General features: G+C 42.2%; 2 protein-coding genes across 2 annotated transcripts; both read right to left on the bottom strand.

The window, feature by feature from the left end:
* Window positions 1-208: 208 nt before the first annotated feature.
* On the bottom strand, window positions 209-16,006 carry chata (choline O-acetyltransferase a). The gene is made up of 16 exons (XM_079842207.1): window positions 15,860-16,006; window positions 15,428-15,538; window positions 14,873-15,064; window positions 14,648-14,766; window positions 13,154-13,207; window positions 12,893-13,073; window positions 12,571-12,748; window positions 12,211-12,380; window positions 12,036-12,136; window positions 11,636-11,764; window positions 7,060-7,182; window positions 6,834-6,972; window positions 6,618-6,680; window positions 6,347-6,484; window positions 5,422-6,216; window positions 209-2,049 (listed from the first exon to the last, which is right to left on the bottom strand). Exons 2-15 carry the CDS (start codon window positions 15,473-15,475, stop codon window positions 5,938-5,940), a joined length of 1,914 nt encoding a protein of 637 aa, XP_079698333.1. The 5' UTR covers window positions 15,476-15,538; window positions 15,860-16,006; the 3' UTR covers window positions 209-2,049; window positions 5,422-5,937.
* Window positions 16,007-16,754: 748 nt separating this feature from the next.
* Window positions 16,755-19,258, bottom strand: slc18a3a (solute carrier family 18 member 3a). Its single transcript, XM_079843021.1, has one exon. The coding sequence runs from the start codon at window positions 18,854-18,856 to the stop codon at window positions 17,315-17,317; it is 1,542 nt and encodes a 513-aa protein (XP_079699147.1). The 5' UTR covers window positions 18,857-19,258; the 3' UTR covers window positions 16,755-17,314.
* Between the last annotated feature and the right edge of the window lie 222 nt (window positions 19,259-19,480).

Here is a 19,480-nt window from a genome sequence, read left to right as displayed (position 1 = left end):
CATTCTTAAATGTATATTTTGTCTCAACTCAACAAGTTGTTGGTTGCTATGAATAAAACAATTTTATATGACACATTTTAATGTAGCCTACTTGGCCCAAATCATTGCAGTTTGTATGTGAAAATGTAGGACACTTCTATGCTGTAAAACTGCTAGAATAAACTGTAGATTTCATTTGTGGTATGAAATACTCAGTGCACGCATCGTTGGATTTGATTAGTATTTTATTGGCATCATTAGAATACAGTGATATTTGATAAATAGACCATTTATCTTTTGAAAACTCAAACTTATAAAAATAAATATCTCAGAGTTAAAGAACATCACAGTTTAAGCACTCCACCACTAGTTTAACAAAATACATTCTGATACATCTTTACTTTCACATGTTTGCTGTTTCCCTCATATATTCCTCCTGTTTCCTCATCCTCATGTATTTATGTTCAACATAAGGTCAAGATGTGCAACTAACATAGTCTATTACCAATACTAAGGCTATAATTTCTCTATATTTGCAGTATATGTATTCTCTATAATCTAGGATACCATGATTGAGTGGTTTAATAGCTATGCTATTTACTACAGTATATTTGATCTAGTTATAAAGTGCTAAAATACATTTCTCAAGGCATCACTGTATTAGAATTTTTTAGACCTACATTACAATTACTATCATGACTGGTTCAACACAGGATATACAAATTAAATTACACACATTTCAATGGAATTTCACAATATAAAAACATAGTGTACATTAGACAAACATCAAATATTGTTCTTTTTTGTTTAATATACTGTTTTGACTGACTGTGCAACATGTCAGTGTCTTTTTCAGACATAATATAAGCACATTGTCACATATAGAATGATGATTGTACTTTAAAAAAAGCTTTTGCCACAGTACTAGTAACTATTCGTTTCTGCTATTGCATTGGAAAAGTAAAATCCCTGTTACTATTATTGCATTGGAAATCAATCCCACAGAATAGACCCACATAACAATGGTCATGCAACATGCTGGTTCGCAATGGATGATATTCTTTAAACATTTATGCACACTGGCTAGTTTTTATAGGAGCTCAGACTGTGCATTTCAGAATATGGCCCATTGAGAATTCAATTGATAGAAAACTTAAACTACAGCACACTTTAAAGCTATAATACCATACAATATAAATTATAATGCCTGGTCCTGGCATTTATTTTGTTTTCTGCAGACCCAAAATAGACTTTGCTATATACGTTTTTTTTTTAAACAGATATATCTTTGATTTGACATACATTAAACAAATTTGAAATATGAATGTGAGACTCACAAAGATAAAGGGAAATAGCAGCGTCTGGTCCGGTTCCACAGAGTCGTCATTCAGAGTACTGTATCTTGACGGCATCTCTAACCGCAAGGTATGGTGACTCTGACATGACCATTAAAAAACTGGTATAGATTGTAAACAGCTATAGGCTATATCACAATATTCATATGCATACTAAACAAGCAGACCTACATGATCTCAAAGGCAGCATCATTGAGAATGTCAAGCAACTACTTAAAAAATTTTCCGACGACAAGCACCAAGTCAGTGTTGCTTTGGACAAAAACAACATTCTTCAAAATATCTTCTTTTGTGTTCCACAGAAGAAAGAAAGTCATACAGATTTGGAACAACATGAGGATGGGTAGATTATTACTGAATTAAAATGTTTGGTTGGACTATCTCCTTAATGCTGCCTTTGACATTGTCAACTATAATATACTCTTAAGGCAAGCTCACACTACACGACTTGTGGCTGGACAACCCCCCGGATTGCGGCCAAATCGGTGCTCGTTGCATAGGAGCAATTAAGCAACGTGATCCGAGACACTGCGTAATTTTCAAAACTGTTTGATATTATCGCCACGTGATCTTGTAGTGTGTGCAATGCAACGACAAAGTGGAACTAATCCAGCCAATCACAGTGCAGATGGTATAAACGGAAAAATCTCGCAATCACTTTAGTGAATTTCTCGCGTGAATTTATGTGAGAGAAATTTTTCTCCGTTGGTCGGGACTGCTCCTCCATGGACTGCCACCTTAACGTGGTGGAGGGGTTTGAGTACCCGAATGACCCTAGGAGCTATGTTGTCCGGGGCTATATGCCCCTGGTAGGGTCTCCCAAGGCAAACAGGTCCTAGGTGACGGGTCAGACTAAGAGCAGTTCACAAACCCCTTATGATGACAAAAAGAAGGAGGACCGTGACGTCGCCCGGTATGGCGCAGCCGGGGCCCCACCCTGGAGCCAGGCCTGGGGTTGGGGCTCGTATGCGAGCGCCTGGTGGCCGGGCCTTCCCCCACGGGGTCCGGCCGGGCTCAGCCCGAAGGAGCGACGTGGGGACACCTTCCCGTGGGCCCACCACTCACGGGAGGGACCGTAAGGGGCCGGTGCAAAGCGAATCGGGCAGCAGTCGAGGGCGGGGGCCTAGACGACCCGATCCCTGGACACGGAAACTGGCTCTTGGGACATGGAATGTCACCTCGCTGGCGGGGAAAGAGCCTGAGCTTGTGCGTGAGGTTGAGAGGTTCCGACTAGAGATAGTCGGAATCACCTCCACGCATGGCTTGGGCTCTGGAACCACACTCCTCGAGAGGGGATGGACTGTTTACCACTCTGGAGTTGCCCATGGTGAGAGGCGGCGGGCTGGTGTGGGTTTGCTTATAGCCCCCCAGCTCTGCTGCCATGTGTTGGAGTTTACCCCGGTGAACGAGAGGGTCGTTTCCCTGCGGCTTCGGTTCGGGGATAGGTCTCTCACTGTCGTTTGTGCCTATGGGCCGAACGGCAGTGCGGAGTACCCGGCCTTCTTGGTGTCCCTGGGAGGGGTGCTGGAAAGTGCTCCGACTGGGGACTCCTTCGTTCTACTGGGGGACTTCAACGCCCACGTGGGCAATGACAGTGAAACCTGGAGGGGCGTGATTGGGAGGAACGGCCCCCCTGATCTGAACCCGAGTGGTGTTCAGTTATTGGACTTCTGTGCTAGTTACAGTTTGTCCATAACGAACACCATGTTCAAGCATAAGGGTGTCCATCAGTGCACATGGCACCAGGACACCCTAGGTCGTAGGTCAATGATCGACTTTGTGGTCGTTTCATCTGATCTGCGGCCGTATGTCTTGGACACTCGGGTGAAGAGAGGGGCGGAGCTGTCAACTGATCACCACCTGGTGGTGAGTTGGATCCGATGGCGGGGGAGGAAGCTGGATAGACTCGGTAGACCCAAACGTACTGTGAGGGTCTGCTGGGAACGTTTGGCCGAGTCTCCTGTCAGAGAGATCTTCAACTCCTGCCTCCGGCAGAGCTTCGACCGGATCCCGAGGGAGGCTGGAGATATTGAGTCCGAGTGGACCATGTTCTCCACCTCCATTGTCAAAGCGGCTGCTCGGAGCTGTGGACGCAAGGTCTCCGGTGCCTGTCGAGGCGGCAATCCCCGAACCCGGTGGTGGACACCGGAAGTAAGGGATGCCGTCAAGCTGAAGAAGGAGTCCTATCGGGCCTGGCTGGCTTGTGGGACTCCTGAGGCAGCTGACAGGTACCGACAGGCTAAACGGACTGCAGCCCGGGTGGTCGTGGAGGCAAAAACTCGGGCCTGGGAGGAGTTCGGTGAGGCCATGGAAAAAGACTATCGGCTGGCCTCGAAGAGATTCTGGCAAACCGTCCGGCGCCTCAGGAGGGGGAAGCAGTGCCCTACCAACGCTGTTTACAGTGGCGATGGGCGGCTGTTGACCTCGACTGGGGATGTTGTCGGACGGTGGAAGGAATACTTCGAGGATCTCCTCAATCCCGCCGTCACGTCTTCCATTGAGGAAGCAGAGGCTGGGGGCTCAGAGGAGGACTCGTCCATCACCCGGGCTGAAGTCACCGAGGTGGTCAAGAAACTCCTCGGTGGCAAGGCACCGGGGGTGGATGAGATCCGCCCTGAGTACCTCAAGTCTCTGGATGTTGTGGGGCTGTCTTGGCTGACACGCCTCTGCAGCATCGCGTGGCGGTCGGGGACAGTGCCTCTGGGATGGCAGACCGGGGTGGTGGTCCCTCTTTTTAAGAAGGGGGACCGGAGGGTGTGTTCCAACTATAGGGGGATCACACTTCTCAGCCTCCCCGGGAAAGTCTATGCCAGGGTACTGGAGAGGAGAATCCGGCCGATAGTGGAACCTCGGATTCAGGAGGAACAGTGTGGTTTTCGTCCTGGTCGTGGAACACTGGACCAGCTCTATACCCTCTACAGGGTGCTGGAGGGTTCATGGGAGTTTGCCCAACCAGTCCACATTTGTTTTGTGGATTTGGAGAAGGCATTCGACTGTGTCCCTCGCGGCATCCTGTGGAGGGTGCTGGGGGAGTATGGGGTCCGGGGTCCTTTGCTGAGGGCTGTCCGGTCCCTGTATGACCGAAGCAGGAGTTTGGTCCGCATTGCCGGCAGTAAGTCAGACTTGTTCCCGGTGCATGTTGGACTCCGGCAGGGCTGCCCTTTGTCGCCGGTTCTGTTCATAATTTTTATGGACAGAATTTCTAGGCGCAGCCAAGGGCCGGAGGGTGTCAGGTTTGGGGACCACACGGTTTCGTCTCTGCTCTTTGCGGATGACGTTGTCGTGTTGGCCCCTTCTAACCAGGACCTTCAGCATGCATTGGGACGGTTTGCAGCCGAGTGTGAAGCGGCTGGGATGGGGATCAGCACCTCCAAATCCGAGGCCATGGTCCTCAGTCGGAAAAGGGTGGCTTGCCCACTCCAGGTTGGTGGAGAGTTCCTGCCCCAAGTGGAGGAGTTTAAGTATCTAGGGGTCTTGTTCACGAGTGAGGGGAGGATGGAACGGGAGATTGACAGACGGATCGGTGCAGCTTCTGCAGTAATGCGGTCGATGTACCGGTCTGTCGTGGTGAAGAAAGAGCTAAGCCGTAAGGCGAAGCTCTCGATTTACCGGTCAATCTACGTTCCTACTCTCACCTATGGTCATGAGCTTTGGGTCATGACCGAAAGGACAAGATCCCGGATACAGGCGGCCGAAATGAGCTTTCTCCGCAGGGTGGCTGGGCGCTCCCTTAGAGATAGGGTGAGGAGCTCAGTCACTCGGGAGGAACTCGGAGTAGAGCCGCTGCTCCTCCACATCGAGAGGGGACAGCTGAGGTGGCTCGGGCATCTGTTCCGGATGCCTCCTGAACGCCTTCCCGGGAAGGTGTTTCGGGCATGTCCAACCGGGAGGAGGCCCCGGGGAAGACCGAGGACACGCTGGAGGGACTATGTCTCCCGGCTGGCCTTGGAACGCCTCGGTGTCCCCCCGGAAGAGCTAGAGGAAGTGTCTAGGGAGAGGGAAGTCTGGGCATCTCGGCTTAGACTGCTGCCCCCGCGACCCGGCCCCGGATAAGCGGAAGAAGATGGATGGATGGATGGGTCGGGACTGCCTCTTGATCAAATGTCTTGTTCACCTCATCAGTGTTGTGTTGTGTATGCACGCTGCTATGACAAGATGACAAAAGATCGACAAGAAACCTTGTTAGTGTGAGCAGCACAGCAATTCAGGTAGTCTTACAGTCCTGTAGTGTGAGCTTTCCCTTAGACAGAATAAAAACTGGGTAGGATTCTTGGAGTCCAACCTCAGCTAGTTCATATATTGAAGGCAGGGGCTACTGGGAATCTGAGCTTCATCTGCTCCTTTTTTAATCTGTATATGCAAGACACCTAAATAGATCTACTTAGTACTATTGTAAAGCGACTACAGCTCCATTGCTGATTTTGTTGGCCGTAATATTTGGCAATATATATGAACTACCCAAAGGGGAATGCCTACTTTGACTCTTTTGCTATGAGCCTTGCTATATTTTTAAGACTATGATTTTCCCCTGAAATGTTCACTCTTTGTATAGTCACAGTGGTTACTTCCTGCACCTTCCATGTGATTTAAACACAGCTTCTTGCTAGGACTTGCTTCCATTCTTCATTACCTTGGGAGTTCCCTCCACCCTTTCTGTGGAATCAGCTGGTTTAACTTCAGTGTTGCATTTTCGGCACAGATCTTGCATTTCCTTCAGGCATCCCTCAAGAGTCTTCACAAACAAATCTGAGCTGGTCTCAGCACTGTCACGGAAGCTTGACATGCAGAAGATGATGTGGTCTGTCTGAGGATTGTAGCAGGCTCCGTAGCCATTAGGGACAACTGGACCATAGCAGCAGAACATCTCCTCAGTGGTAGGAACCTATGTAAAGACAAGCGTTTTTTTTTTTTTTTACAAAAGAGGTTCAGAGATTTTTGAACAAAAGAGATTTCATGCACACTATAAATCACAAATCCATTTGAGGTCTATCTCTCATTATTTCAAAGTGAACCTGGCTTGTAGAGAGAATGAACTGGATGCTGGTGGCATAGGTTGTATCAGAAAACAGCTCTGGCTTTTCGAGTTGTAGCTCCTTGGCAATTTCTCGCAGCCCCAGCAAGTGATTGTCTATTGCCATCCCGGTGATTGCCTGTTTCCACATAGTGGAAAAGCAATATTTTATTGTAGAGCAGACAGTATGACAATCACAGTTTGATAATCACAGTTAAACATGACTAACTGACAGATTGTGTAATGCAAATTCAGCTGTCCGCTTCACTTACTAGAATTGTATAATTGGTTTGGGCTTTAATGGCAGTCCTAAGCATCTCCATTTTCTCAGCATCCTATATGAATAAAGGAAGACATGGGTTATTATTAATTCCTAAGCTATTACTGTTTTGACAATCCACACAGCATTGATTACAAATGAGTTGACATTTGCATGAAATGCAGGGCAGTTTGAATGAAGTGCAATGTAAACAAACTGAATTACATACAGTGATTTTGGAGCTATTGGCCATAGCTTTCACAAATGCTAAGGCCTCAGGTGTTGAGGAGCGAATGTTGTCAACCCGTCCCTCTTGAAAGCGGCGTATTGATGCACTTTCATAGGTGGGCACTAGACGTCCGTGACATCTGAATGCAAAAGGAAAAGACCTAACTCTTCAGATATAAATCTTTCACTCTATAGCACTAATATCTTCAATTATAGAGAAGACTGACCTGTAAAATGCAAACTGGAGGGCAACTTGAACATAAGCATCAGGGCTCATTTTCTGTCTCTTGATGAACTCTTTGCCATAACCAGTGAATTTGTTGACATTCATGTCCAGATTTCTTGCAAGCCTGTGGAAATGAACAGTTTGAAAGTCTTGTATGCTCACCAAGGCTGCATTAAAGGTCTCATGACATTTTTTTATACTGTTGTCTGAGGTCAACTTATGACGTCCACGTGGTTTTTACATTCAGAAACATAATGAATAAGTAATAGGCTATTTTCTTCCTTGGTTTTGAGGCTCTCTGAAGAAACGGTCGGTTTTGATGGGCACCGAAGACTTGGAAGTAAACGCCCACGGCTAGGATTGGATAATATTTGCATATTTAACGAGGTTCAGCTTCTCTCAGTACATGTGGAAATTGTTTTGAAAGCGTCTGGGGAATCGCTCACAGGACTCGCAAAATATCTTTATCAAACAAACACAAAGATTCATCTCTCATCCACCCGCGATTGATTGGAATGCTGTTGCCCGATCAGTGAATATAACCGCAAACCGTACACACACACACACACACACACGTGCGAGCAAGAAAGGAATGTTATTTCTCTATTTAAGATAGCCCGTCAGCAGGCTGAATAACACATAGCCCTGGGGACGTTGGGCTTTTAAAAAAGTCAAGCCCGAGCCCTGGCCCATAATGTTACAAGTCCGAGTATGATCACAAATGAAGCAATAACACTTCAAATAGAGTATTCTCCGCGTGCTAAGGTATGTAATCAATAGATTTCAAGCGATCTGTTACAATCCAATACTAACACATATAAAAAACATGTTTTACTCACATAAGTGTGTGTTGCACCGTTCCTGTCAGATCTAATATAGAAGGCACAGCATTGTGTTTTAATCTCAATATGTCTGCAAATCCAGTCTCAACCTCTATCTTGTTTACAATCAATTCCGCGGTGAAATGAAGCGGACAAACGGACAATGTCTTACGCACGTGAGCTGGAACCGTCATGTTTATTGCTCGGTAGCGACCCGTTTAGCCCCACGAGTCGGCGCGTCTGCATTCTATGACGTCAGTGGTCGACATATTCTGAGATTTCTCATTTCTGGGCCTGGTGTCAATAAAAGCTATTCTTTGACTAACAAGGAAGTTTTCAGCTCTGAAACTTACAGGATATTCTTATATCAAGATGAACTTTTATATACCAAAGACTCAAGGGAAAGTTGATTTCTCAATTCATCACCCCTTTAAAAAAAAACAGTAATATTGTAAAATATTACAATTTTAAAGTTTTCAAATTTTTTATATTTTAAAATGTTATTTATTACTGAGAGGACAAAGCAAACATTTTAGCAGCTATTATGCAGTGTTCAGTGTCTCATGATCCTTCTGAAATTATTTTAATATGCTGTTTGGTGCTCAGGAAACATTTCTTATTATTTTCAATGTAGAAAACAGTTGTGCTGCTTAACATTTTAATGGAAAACAATCTACTTTTTCAGGAGTCTTTGATAGAATAGAACAGCACCAAACAAAGAACAGCATTTACTGTTTTTGAAATGGAAATCTTTCTAACATTATAAATGTCTTCTGTCAATTTTGATCAATTGAATACATCCTAAATAAATACATTAATTTCTTTCAAACTAAACATCTTACCGACCCCACACTTTTAAACGATGTACGATGTATGAAACCCTAAAGATGCCAAACATTTATTGTATTTTACACACTTTTATTTGTCTATTTTTTTTAAATTGTATTTATTTAAAAGTGAAATAAACTAAATCACTTTTAAATGCTCTTAACAAGTGCCCCATTTTTTAGGAATTCTTTGAAAACTATATACCCAAATGAAAATGTCTGCAGCTCTTAAACCCTATGGTCTATATTCATAAACCTGGTCTTATTTTAAACTAGACACTTGAAATATTGCTACCCAAGAGTCATAATAACTCAAAGTAATATGGGAACAGAGTAATATACATGTAAATATACATGTAAGTGACTCACGTTTTTTGTTTATTGTTTTCACTTAGGGAAAAAAATATTATAATTTAATGTTAAGAGCCTGAAAATAACTTAAATGTAAAACTGAATGTCTAATCATGTCATGATTCAAATATGAGGATGATTCTCTCAGTAATGTAGCTTCTGTGAGCTTTTATGTCAAGAAAAGTCTAGGCGTCATTTCAAAAAGGCCATTTATTTCAGAACATTTGCTATTGTAAAGAGTAGTTTTTCATTCAAATAAATCTGCAATAAACTGCAATATACTACTAATTATAATGGATAAACAGTTACTGAAAAACTAAAGCAACTATTTACAGAGATTACAAAGTGTAAAAAACTCATTTAGCTGATGGGAAGCGTCAATGAGAGACAGCGCGCTCCACTGCAGTTGCGCCATGGAGAACGCGCAGCGAGCGCACAAACAGTATTCACCAAAGCCTACCTACGCAAACTGTGCAAGATAATGCCTTTTGATTGGTTACTAAGTCCATCAATCAAACCTTTGTTGGAAAGGCATTGGCTGGGCACCGAGTGCCTTTATCCAACGAAAACCATGGGCGCAATGATTGACAGCTCACCAAGCCTGTAAGGCACTTCCTCTATATGATGCATCCCAGAAGAGACTCTGATTGAAGGAGAGAGACGGGGGAGGGTTTAAAATACGTGGGAGAAGCTATTCTAGCAGGGGGAGTTTGCCAGACATGGAATAGAATCGATATTTCATTGAAAATGGACATGATTGATCACGCTAACTCAAAACTCTCTTGCAAACAACGGAGGATTTTTAGTTTTTTCCCTATTTTTTCGTTGTTTTGGATTAAAAAGTGGGATGCATTTTGAAGAGTGGACTCTTACACAGAGATGGATGCGGGTGTTTATTGGATTCGTCCGATCTGATTTGAACGACAGGAGATGAAAGATGAGTAACGCTGATATTATGCTAATGTTTACATGGACGGTCCTTTAGCATTTCATTTAACCCTTTCCTCTCTGGTGTATTTATTGCAAAAACAAGTTCAGAACATGAATCTTGAGTGTTTTAGCTTTCAAATGATGCATAGTTTGTGATAGTTGATTGAATATTTTGTATAAAACAAAAGTAAATAAAAGTACACACCCCCCCACTTCCGTCAACCCCCCGTCCACGAACCGGTGCGGGTTAAGAAGTTAAATGCCTATGATACATTTGAGGTGGTTTTCAAACTTTATGATGCCAAGGACCCTCAAATATGATGAATCTTTTATGAGGGACCCCCTTCCTAAAATCCATCTATATTTTTTTATGCATGAAAAAAAACAAAACATTTAAACTGTTAGATAAATAGCAAGTGTGACATTATAAATGCAACATATTGTTTCCAAACTTAAATTGCAATACTTAAAGGGATAGTTCACCCGAAAATGAAAATTAGCCCATGATTTACTCACCCTTAAGTCATCCTAAGTGTGTATGACATTCTTCTTTCAGACGAATAAAATCTGAGTTATTTAAAAAAAGTCCTGGCTCTTCCAAGCTTTATAATGGCTGTTGATCTGTTTTTGAAGTCCATAAAAAATGCATCTGTCCTTCAAATAACGTGCTCCATGCGGCTGCGGGAGGTTAATAAAGGCCTTCTGAAGTGAATCGATGCGTTTGTGTAAGAAAAATATCCATATTTAAAACTTTATAAAGTAAAGTTCCAGTAAAGTTGAAAGTGCCTTCTCGCAATTCAAGATGCGTGCGCGACGTCTGACGATGGTACCTGGTAACGGAAGCCTTTGATGGGCAGAGGCACTTTCAACACTTTTTCCATAAATTGAATACGGAAGGCGATCGGTCGAAACTTAACTTTACTTTATAAAGTTTTAAATATGGATATTTTTCTTACACAAACGCATCGATTCGCTTCAGAAGACCTTTATTAATCACCCGGAGCTGTGTGGAGCACGTTATTTGACGGACAGATGCATTTTTTTGAACTTCAAAAACCGAGCAACAATTACTGCCATTATAAAGCTTGGATTAGCCTGGACTTTTTAAATATAATTCCGATTTTATTCGTCTGAAAGAATAATGTCATATACACCTAGGATGACTTGAGGGTGAGTAAATCATGGGCTAATTTTCATTTTAATGTTGGATGTATAAACCTGAAGAAGAACATTTTCAATTAAAAATAATTTGTATAAGTAACTTTCACAATAAATGTATGTATGTATGTAAAGATAAAGCAAAAAAAAAGGGGACTATAGTGAGAAAAACTAACCAGAAAGATACAAAGTAAACATATGCAATTCAGTTAAGTACGTATACGGCAAGAAAGGAGAGAACGATTTATAAATGAAACTAATGTTTGGTAGACTTTATCCATTTAAGCTTTGTCTTTTCTGGGGACCCCTTAGAACCTCCTGGAGGACCCCTGGATGTCCCCGAACCCCAGTTTGAAAAACCCTGTTTTAGAGTGTGCTTTAATAGTATAAAAAGTCTAGTGTATTTAATAAATGGCAAGCTATCAGAATGGTATCTATTAGATTGTTTAGAACTTGCTACCCTGGTGTATCACCTGCTTTATTGACTTACTTCTGTAATTTATCTGCTGAGGCCGTGAGGAACGTTTTGATATCTGACGAGCATTTCCAGCGCAGTCGTCTGGGGGCAGGAAGCTCACTCATGCTGGCCGCTCTCACCAGCTTAGAAGGGCTTCCCCTCCTGTGAGAGAAACAAGTACAGTCCATCACATTGCATCTTCTCTAGCTAGTTGCTATTCTCAGGCTATGTGGGTATAAATCTCAAGTCATCTCATCAGAGTTTTGAGTCTTTGGCAAATACTACTGTGCTAGTGAGAATAAGCAAAAGGATATTACAGATTCTTTTAGAAGTGGATGTATTCATTGAATTTGCCAGACCAACAGTGCATTCTGAATAATCAAAGAGTTACTTTGAAATGAATTGCTATAAATAAAACAATAACTTGACTTGCATGTATCTCAGTAGATACTCTGTACATTGCACGAGCACTATTCCCTCGAAGGGGGAGTGTTCACATACAACGCCGCAGCATCCATCTGCACCTATCACAAACTGAAATCATTACAGTAATTTAATTTTAGAATTCATCTTCTTAGTCAATTTAGATCCAACTGTTGGCTTTCTACCTGCATGGGCTTGTCGTACCAGCGGTTGCCCCCGTTTTTGTCCGTGCCCCCTCCATGGAGCACCAGCGAAGCTCGGTTGGTATCAGTCAGTTCAATGCCAGACGGCTCGTCCAAACACACCAGACACAGACAGCGTTCAATCATGTCTAGTGAGTCCCTGTTGGTAGAATCTGCACCCGATTGAGATGTATTACATTTTATATGTTTGAATCCCATTAACCTGTACAGAATTTCTTGTTTTATCAGGGGAATTTTTAGCAGTTCTCTCAGAAGTTGTTTTGTTTTTTTAATATTTGGATGTCAAAATGCAGGTCTAGTAACCGATACAGCTCGGCTAGCTGAGGATAAATGATGTCTGACCTTTGATCAGTACGCTGCGAGCCTCGGCCCACTGTGTTCTGCCATCTGATGTGAGCAGACCGATAGAAGGCAGACGCTCCTCTTCAATGTCTGCCATCTTTCTGATTCGCTCCAGCTGAGTGTAAAGGTCTTTTTCATTCAGTCGACGAAAGTTTATCACCACGTCTAGAACAAAAAACTGAAAACACATATGGCAGAAAACTGCATCAAATGTTTGCCCTTACAGATTGCTTATGATTTTTTAGACAAACTTTAACATAATTAGAAGGAAAAGCATAACCATATAACAAAAAGAAACAGTACCAGGTGAAGTAATACCTACCTGATTCCTACAAGCCACTATTATATGTTCGGGCTCAGGCATAACCGTACTCTTCTGAGCCACTAAAGTGTCAGTTTTTGGCCCTGGCAGACGGTAGGAGGTGAAGACCTTGTTGTACTGATCCATACATAGGGGCGTCCCGGCTAGCTGCCCACGAGCGTAGTCTACAGGGAGGGCACGTCTGCAACAAGCAGCATACATCCATGTTCACAATACTAGAAGTTAATGTGATTACATGTAAAAACAAGGAGTAAAACTTACCCGTCAATAAGCGATTTATACTCTAATATGCCAGAAATGAGATGGGCAGCATATCTGTTGAGAAAAAATATGCAAGAGTTCATAAATACACTACAGTTTATTTGTAATGAAGTCTCTTAGGTCTCTAACCAAGGCTGCTTTTTTTTTTTTACAGTAAAAACAGTAATATTGTGAATCCTAACTGAATAAATGTATTAATTTCTTTTTTTTTTAATCCGACAGACCCCAAACCTTATATTTCATAAAATAAAGCACATTCACAGTTAGAAATTTAATGGTATTGTTTTATTTAAATAGCACTTAATCAATTTGGGTCTTTTAACTAAGTCATTAGTTTCATTTTATATTCTCTAAGAGACTAATTCAAAACTGTTGCTTACCATTATGAAACTAATTATATATATATTTTAATACAAAATATAGAAACACTCTATTGGAAACGTATTCTTAAGCCTAAAATAGAAATGTTCAAAATGTGTCTGTCTTCCATTTTAGGACTGAAATCAACATCAAGTAAGGGTGGAAGGTACATTTGGTTTACACACTTACTAATCTGTAGATTAAACTATGCTGAATGAGAAATCAAATTTGAGTTAATGAGCACCTCAATTACACAGCCATATGGAACTACACAGTTGGATGATGAGATTGTGCAGGTTACAGACCTGACAGCTTTGCACAATCCTAATGCCTATACAGTATCCTTAGCTTATGTTGACATTGCATTTCCATTTAAATAGTCAAGTCTACTTTATTTATATAACGCTTTTAACAATGCAGATTTTATCAAAGCAGCTTTACAGTGTTGAACAGGAAAATAATGCAACAGAATTTTTTCCAGCCGTATAGCCATTCCGGAGAAAACGGTGATGTCATCTAGCTCATTTCAATTATCCTATAGTGACAATGTGGGCATTAGATTAGTAATTAGATCAGTAATTTAGTTTATATGGTTAATTTAGTTTAATAATTAGATTTATTTGAATATTTAGTTGAAAAATGTATTGTCCCCAACTGAGCAAGCCAAGCAAAAGGCAACAGTGGCAAGGAAACCAAAACCCCAATAGGTGACCTAATTGAGAAAAATAAACCTTGGGAGAAACCAGGCTCAGTCGGGGTGCCAGTTCTCCTCTGGCCAATTAACAAAGAGCGGATGATTATTATTCTGGCAACTTTACAGGTCAGAGGTCATAATAGATCGGAATATTCGAAAGATCGGAGGCAACATGCCGGAGACGGGTTTATTGAGGATGATGTGTCGATTAAACAATTATTAAATAGGAATAATTGAAATATTGGAGTCATCATGCCAGAGACGGGTTTATTGAGGATGACGTATTGATGAAACAATTATTAAAGTGCAATATTCGAAAGATCGGAGGCAACACGCCGGAGACGGGATTAATGAGGGTGAAATCAACTGTTATCAATGAAGACATGCAGTGGGTTCATTGTCATCTCAGTTTATAGGAATAAAAATGGCCTGTCCTTTACCTGAGGACGTCACTTTGACCCTTGAAGTTCTGCTTAGGAAAGACCATAACAGGACTGGAGTTGACAGGTAATGCTAATCTGTTGCTCAAATACATGTCTTCGAGCCAGTAGTCATACACCTAAGACAATGATCAAGAGAGCGTATGAGCAAATCAATAACTTTTAAACAATATTTAGAATGTGCCTGCACACATTGTTTACAGCAAAGTTTAGTGCAGTCCTTACCCAATTGGCCTTATGATCACTTCTCTCCAGTAACTTTTTCTGAAGAAATTCTCCCATCCCACCAGGTGCTCCAAATTTCTCTACAATAGCCTTTGTCTTTCGGAACTGCTCCTCCGGTATGAGGTGACTCATGCACTTCAGGTACATGTCCAGTGTTTGCTTCAAAGGCGGCAATGGGAGCTTCGGAAGGCCCTAATTTGAGATCATGATCAGAGCTTTATTGCAATTCGATCATTTGGACAGCTTCTGCTTAAGTAGCATCTGTGTTCTTGATCTTAAGGTGTTTTTTCTTAAGCTTGTCTAATTAGCCTTGATAGGTTCCTAGTAAATCTTTCATGCTCCAAGTGATCCCTGACAAGTAAATCATTTTGCCCTGTGTACAACAAGATCACTTCTGCTGTATTGGCATCTATAAAACAATATGATCATCATAATATGCAGCACCGTATTATCACATTGTAGATTTCCATGGCTGTTTGTAATCATTGTTAAAAGAGAATGTTTGAAAGACAATGCAAACATTTTTACATAGAGATATATTAGTGTTTTGCTTACACTTGGATCTCCCGTGTCTCTTGCTTGTTCCCTTTTCAAAACCGGCATCCTCAAAGTTAAATAATTCAATGAAGAAAGATGAAAATCCACTGACACTTTTCCCAGTTCCCTCTGGAACAGATATACAGGTATGAGAGAAAGCTTGTGTTGCAAGTAGTTTTCAATTTTATAATCATAAATATAACTATCCATAAACCGTGCCATCTGGGTTTTTTCATCCGCCACATCAGTTAGACAAGACTTAAAGTATTCAACATTAATTTGAATTTTAATATTAATAATCCAGATTTTCCTCATGGATGTAAATGAAAGTAAAGTATTTTTTATAGCTCCATTTGGTCCTTGTTTGCGGAGGAGGCTGTAAGCCTATATAAAAAAATAAACGTTCTTCTACATTCTCAAAAGTGTCAATTAAAAAAAAAAAACACTCACCAAAATGTCTTACTCTTTGTCGAGTCCCCGGGTGTCTCAAATGGTTCATCCAGATTCATAGTCCCGACGTGTTTTATTAAGAGGAAAGTGCCGTTGATGGTGTATGTTAACTTGTTTCAGGCGACATACTTGCATCCCATTCATTGCAAGTCGGGAGCCTCTTAGGATGCTCCTTAGGAAAGATGCTGAAGGAGCGGTACCTTTCCCAGACTCCTCCCACTAAACTCCATTCGCTCGATGCCGCATCTGCCAGCCCACCTCATGCTTGCTTTAAGTTAAGTCCTTGAACGAAATTTATGACCACCTTTCCAATTCTGGCAGAAGAAAAAATGTCCGTACGCGAACGCGCTCGATAATTTAATTAAAACGAAAAGTGGGAAGTCTTATTATAGACCATCTTGCACCACAAGCAATTATTTTTTCTTCTTCTTTTAAATAAATTGGTTCGATTTACTTCTGTTTTGCAAAAGGCCTCGTGTACATTTCCCCCCAATTAAATGTATATTTTGGTTAGTCTCTTTATATTTATGAATCAATTTTGGGGGTGGAAAGAATGAAAAGAGAGTTTTTTTTTTTTTAAACAGCCTTTTCATTATAGCCTATATTTAGTGTAATAGCTATTTATAATAATGTCCTGTTCATGCGTGTTATGTCAGCATATGTAACCTATAGGCTATTTTCGTTTCTTTTTCGTTTTTTGCTCTTTGAAAAAATAAACGCAAATGTATAGACTACCTTTATTTAGGTTTTCTAACTGTCACTAATAAATCATTGTCTTTTGTAAGAAAAATGTAAACCAAAACGAAATTAACTCAAATGTCGATGTAGATATGTAAATCTGGACGTGTAGATGCAATGCTATATGAAAGGAGTCACAGACACACGGCGTCACAGATTTTCTTTTAATTATGTACATTTGATATGCACATATGTACACCAGTATAGGCTATTCCATAATATACAGTAACGCATTCCAGAAATACACCCTAAACATTTAATACTTGAAACAGACACTGAAAAGGCAGGATTCACACCAGTTCCATCATTTTTTTTTTCTGTGAAGGTGTCAGGTGAAATTTTGCATATTATTTGTAACAGCACAAATTCGGCGGAATAACTTCAACGAAGGCCCATTTAATACGTACACACGCGTCTTCATGTTTAATATGTTTGCACCATATTTATATCCCTGAATACAACTTAATACAGCGGAATACTATACAATTAATGTTTTTTAATTATTATTATTATTTTTTACATTTCTTGTATTGGAGAAAAAAAATATTGATCTCATCATTTCAGTAAATTCAGTAAATCATTTTAAGATTGTATGCCGTTAACCAATAGTTTTGCTCCGGACAATGAGTAACATGTAAATGAGTGAATGAAAAACATTTATATTCAGCAGAGGTTTTAAATAGGATTGTAACAGATGACTAGGACAGACGACTCGGACTATATGTATTCTAGCTCAGACGTCTCTTCTTCAGAGAATGACTTTGATTGTCCAGCAAATGTCCCGTTCTCGTCGATGGGCACACAGTTACCGGATGAACTGTAGCCGTGCTTCTTTCTTTGGCGTTCCTCCATTCTGATCGTGTCGTACAGACCCGTGGCTCCCTCCTCCAGTAACATGTTTCTCTCAGAGTGAGATGGTTTCATGAAGCACACGTTGCGCAGGAAAAGCAGGGCCGGTGCGTAAAGTACGTTCGCCAGACCCATGCCCAGATTAAGTTGCACAAAACCTAGATCGTGCACTATTTTACCGGCCACGATGGGGCCCAGCGCGTAGGCAACACAGTAGGAGATGTCTGCGATAGCGTATACACTACCATACACAGACACGTGACGGACATCTACGAGAAAAGCAAGTGTGGGTAATAAAGCTGTGTCAACCAGTGCAATGCCGAAACAAATGCCACACAGGGGGATTATCAATTGCTCAAAGTTTTTGCAAGCCGGCACAATACAGGAGCTGGCACCAATGATAACCATGCCAAGTGCCCCATAAAACCACTGCAAGTGTGGATACTGTGCTGCCAGCTTGACAGTGAGGTAAACGCCTAATATGTGAGGGAAAAAGGCAGGTAGCCAGGTGAGCCCAATCTCCCACTGGGATGAATCCATGGTCTCCTCCATCCAGTTAGCAATGGTGGGCTCCAGAAAAGCAAGGGGGATGTTACATGTGGTCAAAGCTCCTGCCACAACTGCTATGTAGGGATCAATCATTAGTGTGTAAATTGGGGTGCCAATCGGCATATTCTCTCTAGTCCTACTGGAAAAGGGCTTGAGGACAGTCAGGCATAGTATACCATCTGCCAAACATATACAGGCGAGCACAATGAACGGGACGCGTTTGCCCGCGAACTCGTAGAGTACCCCTCCGAACGGGGGCGCCGCCAGGCTTCCGAACGAGATGAACGCGAGGGCAATGCCCAGCGCGCGACTTCTCTCTGGCTCCTCCGTGTACTTGTCTGCTATCATGGCAATCCCTGAAGTGTCTGCGAACGCCGAGCCGAGCCCTTGCAGACTGCGCGCGACGAACAGAGTCGCGTAGTTCTCTGCAAAGGCAAAAATGCACGTCGAGACAAACATGATACTGAGTCCAATTAAAAGTGGGATGTCATAGCCGACTCGGTCTATGAAAGTTCCGGTCAAAGGATTGACCATGAGCTGCAGGATGGCTTTTGAGGCAAAAAGCACGCCGATCTGCAAGTCGAAGTTCTCGTTTTGCGTGCTGTTGATTGAAGAATTACTCTTTACATGCGCCTTCTCTGATTCGCTCTCTAAGCGCGCTAAGTAATCTGGCACAATTGGCACGATGACCATGTAAAGCATATTGTCTAGCAAAAGTGCCACACATACGATGACTAGGATAATCCTTCTTTGTCGCTCCGGGTCTTGGATCGCAGTTCCTAACTGTTTAGTTCTTTCCCCCATCTCTGATAGTTTAACGGCGGCGGTTTGCGCCAAGCCACCCGATTCCTCCGTAGCCATGATCCACACTTTGGTCGGTTTAAGCAAAAGACTCTAACGCTCTTCTACACTGTGCTTTTCTTCCACAAAAAGTCCTCGCACATTGGCTTGTCCAGCACTCCTTGAATAGTGAAGCCTCGGCGCGCGGACCAACTTTTCCTGCTTTACCTTGCAGTCCTTCGTTGTGCGCGCATTTCCTCCCTCTCGACTGCTGTCAGGCAGTGTTGTTTCATCGTATTCGGGTGAGGACGCCAAGTCAAAAACTCACAGTCAGGTCAAAAAAATGTCGCCTTCTTGTTTTCCCCCCTTATTTACACTGGCATTGTAGTAGGACGCGCGGAGCCCGAATTAGCATGAATAGATGAATTCACCTGTAGCGCAATGTCATCATTTCTCCTCAGCTGTCTTCTTATTGATGCCACCCAATGCAGATGCGCTTACATGTTGATTCCATTGGAATCGCTCTTCTTTTTTTCCCAAGGATGTGACGCACTGTTTGCTACCCCCTCAAGTGGTTCCCCGACCAGCTGGGTCTTTTATGCTCATTTAACACGTCAAGCCTCTACCCAGTAACGCCAAGTTGTGCTTTGCTTTATAACTTCCAAATATTGAGCGAGCTTCTATAACTGCTTAGGACCACACACC

Source organism: Gobio gobio (genome assembly GCF_949357685.1).
Source record: "Gobio gobio genome assembly, chromosome: 18".
Classification (NCBI taxonomy): Eukaryota; Metazoa; Chordata; class Actinopteri; order Cypriniformes; family Gobionidae; genus Gobio; species Gobio gobio.
The sequence above is the reverse complement of the archived record's forward strand: the minus strand, read 5'-3'. Positions and strand labels throughout refer to the sequence as shown.

Bases quoted from the DNA above. Each gene is read 5' to 3' on its own strand.
- chata (XM_079842207.1), bottom strand. From the start codon at position 15,475: ATGCCGGTTTTGAAAAGGGAACAAGCAAGAGACACGGGAGATCCAAGT. The intron at 7,183-11,635 runs GTAAGTCAATAA...TCATTTCCACAG, and splicing joins TCAGCAGATAAATTACAGAA to GCTTGCAAGAAATCTGGACA. The intron at 6,973-7,059 runs GTCAGTCTTCTC...TTTTGCATTCAG, and splicing joins CTCCAGTTTGCATTTTACAG to ATGTCACGGACGTCTAGTGC.
- slc18a3a (XM_079843021.1), bottom strand. From the start codon at position 18,856: ATGGCTACGGAGGAATCGGGTGGCTTGGCGCAAACCGCCGCCGTTAAA.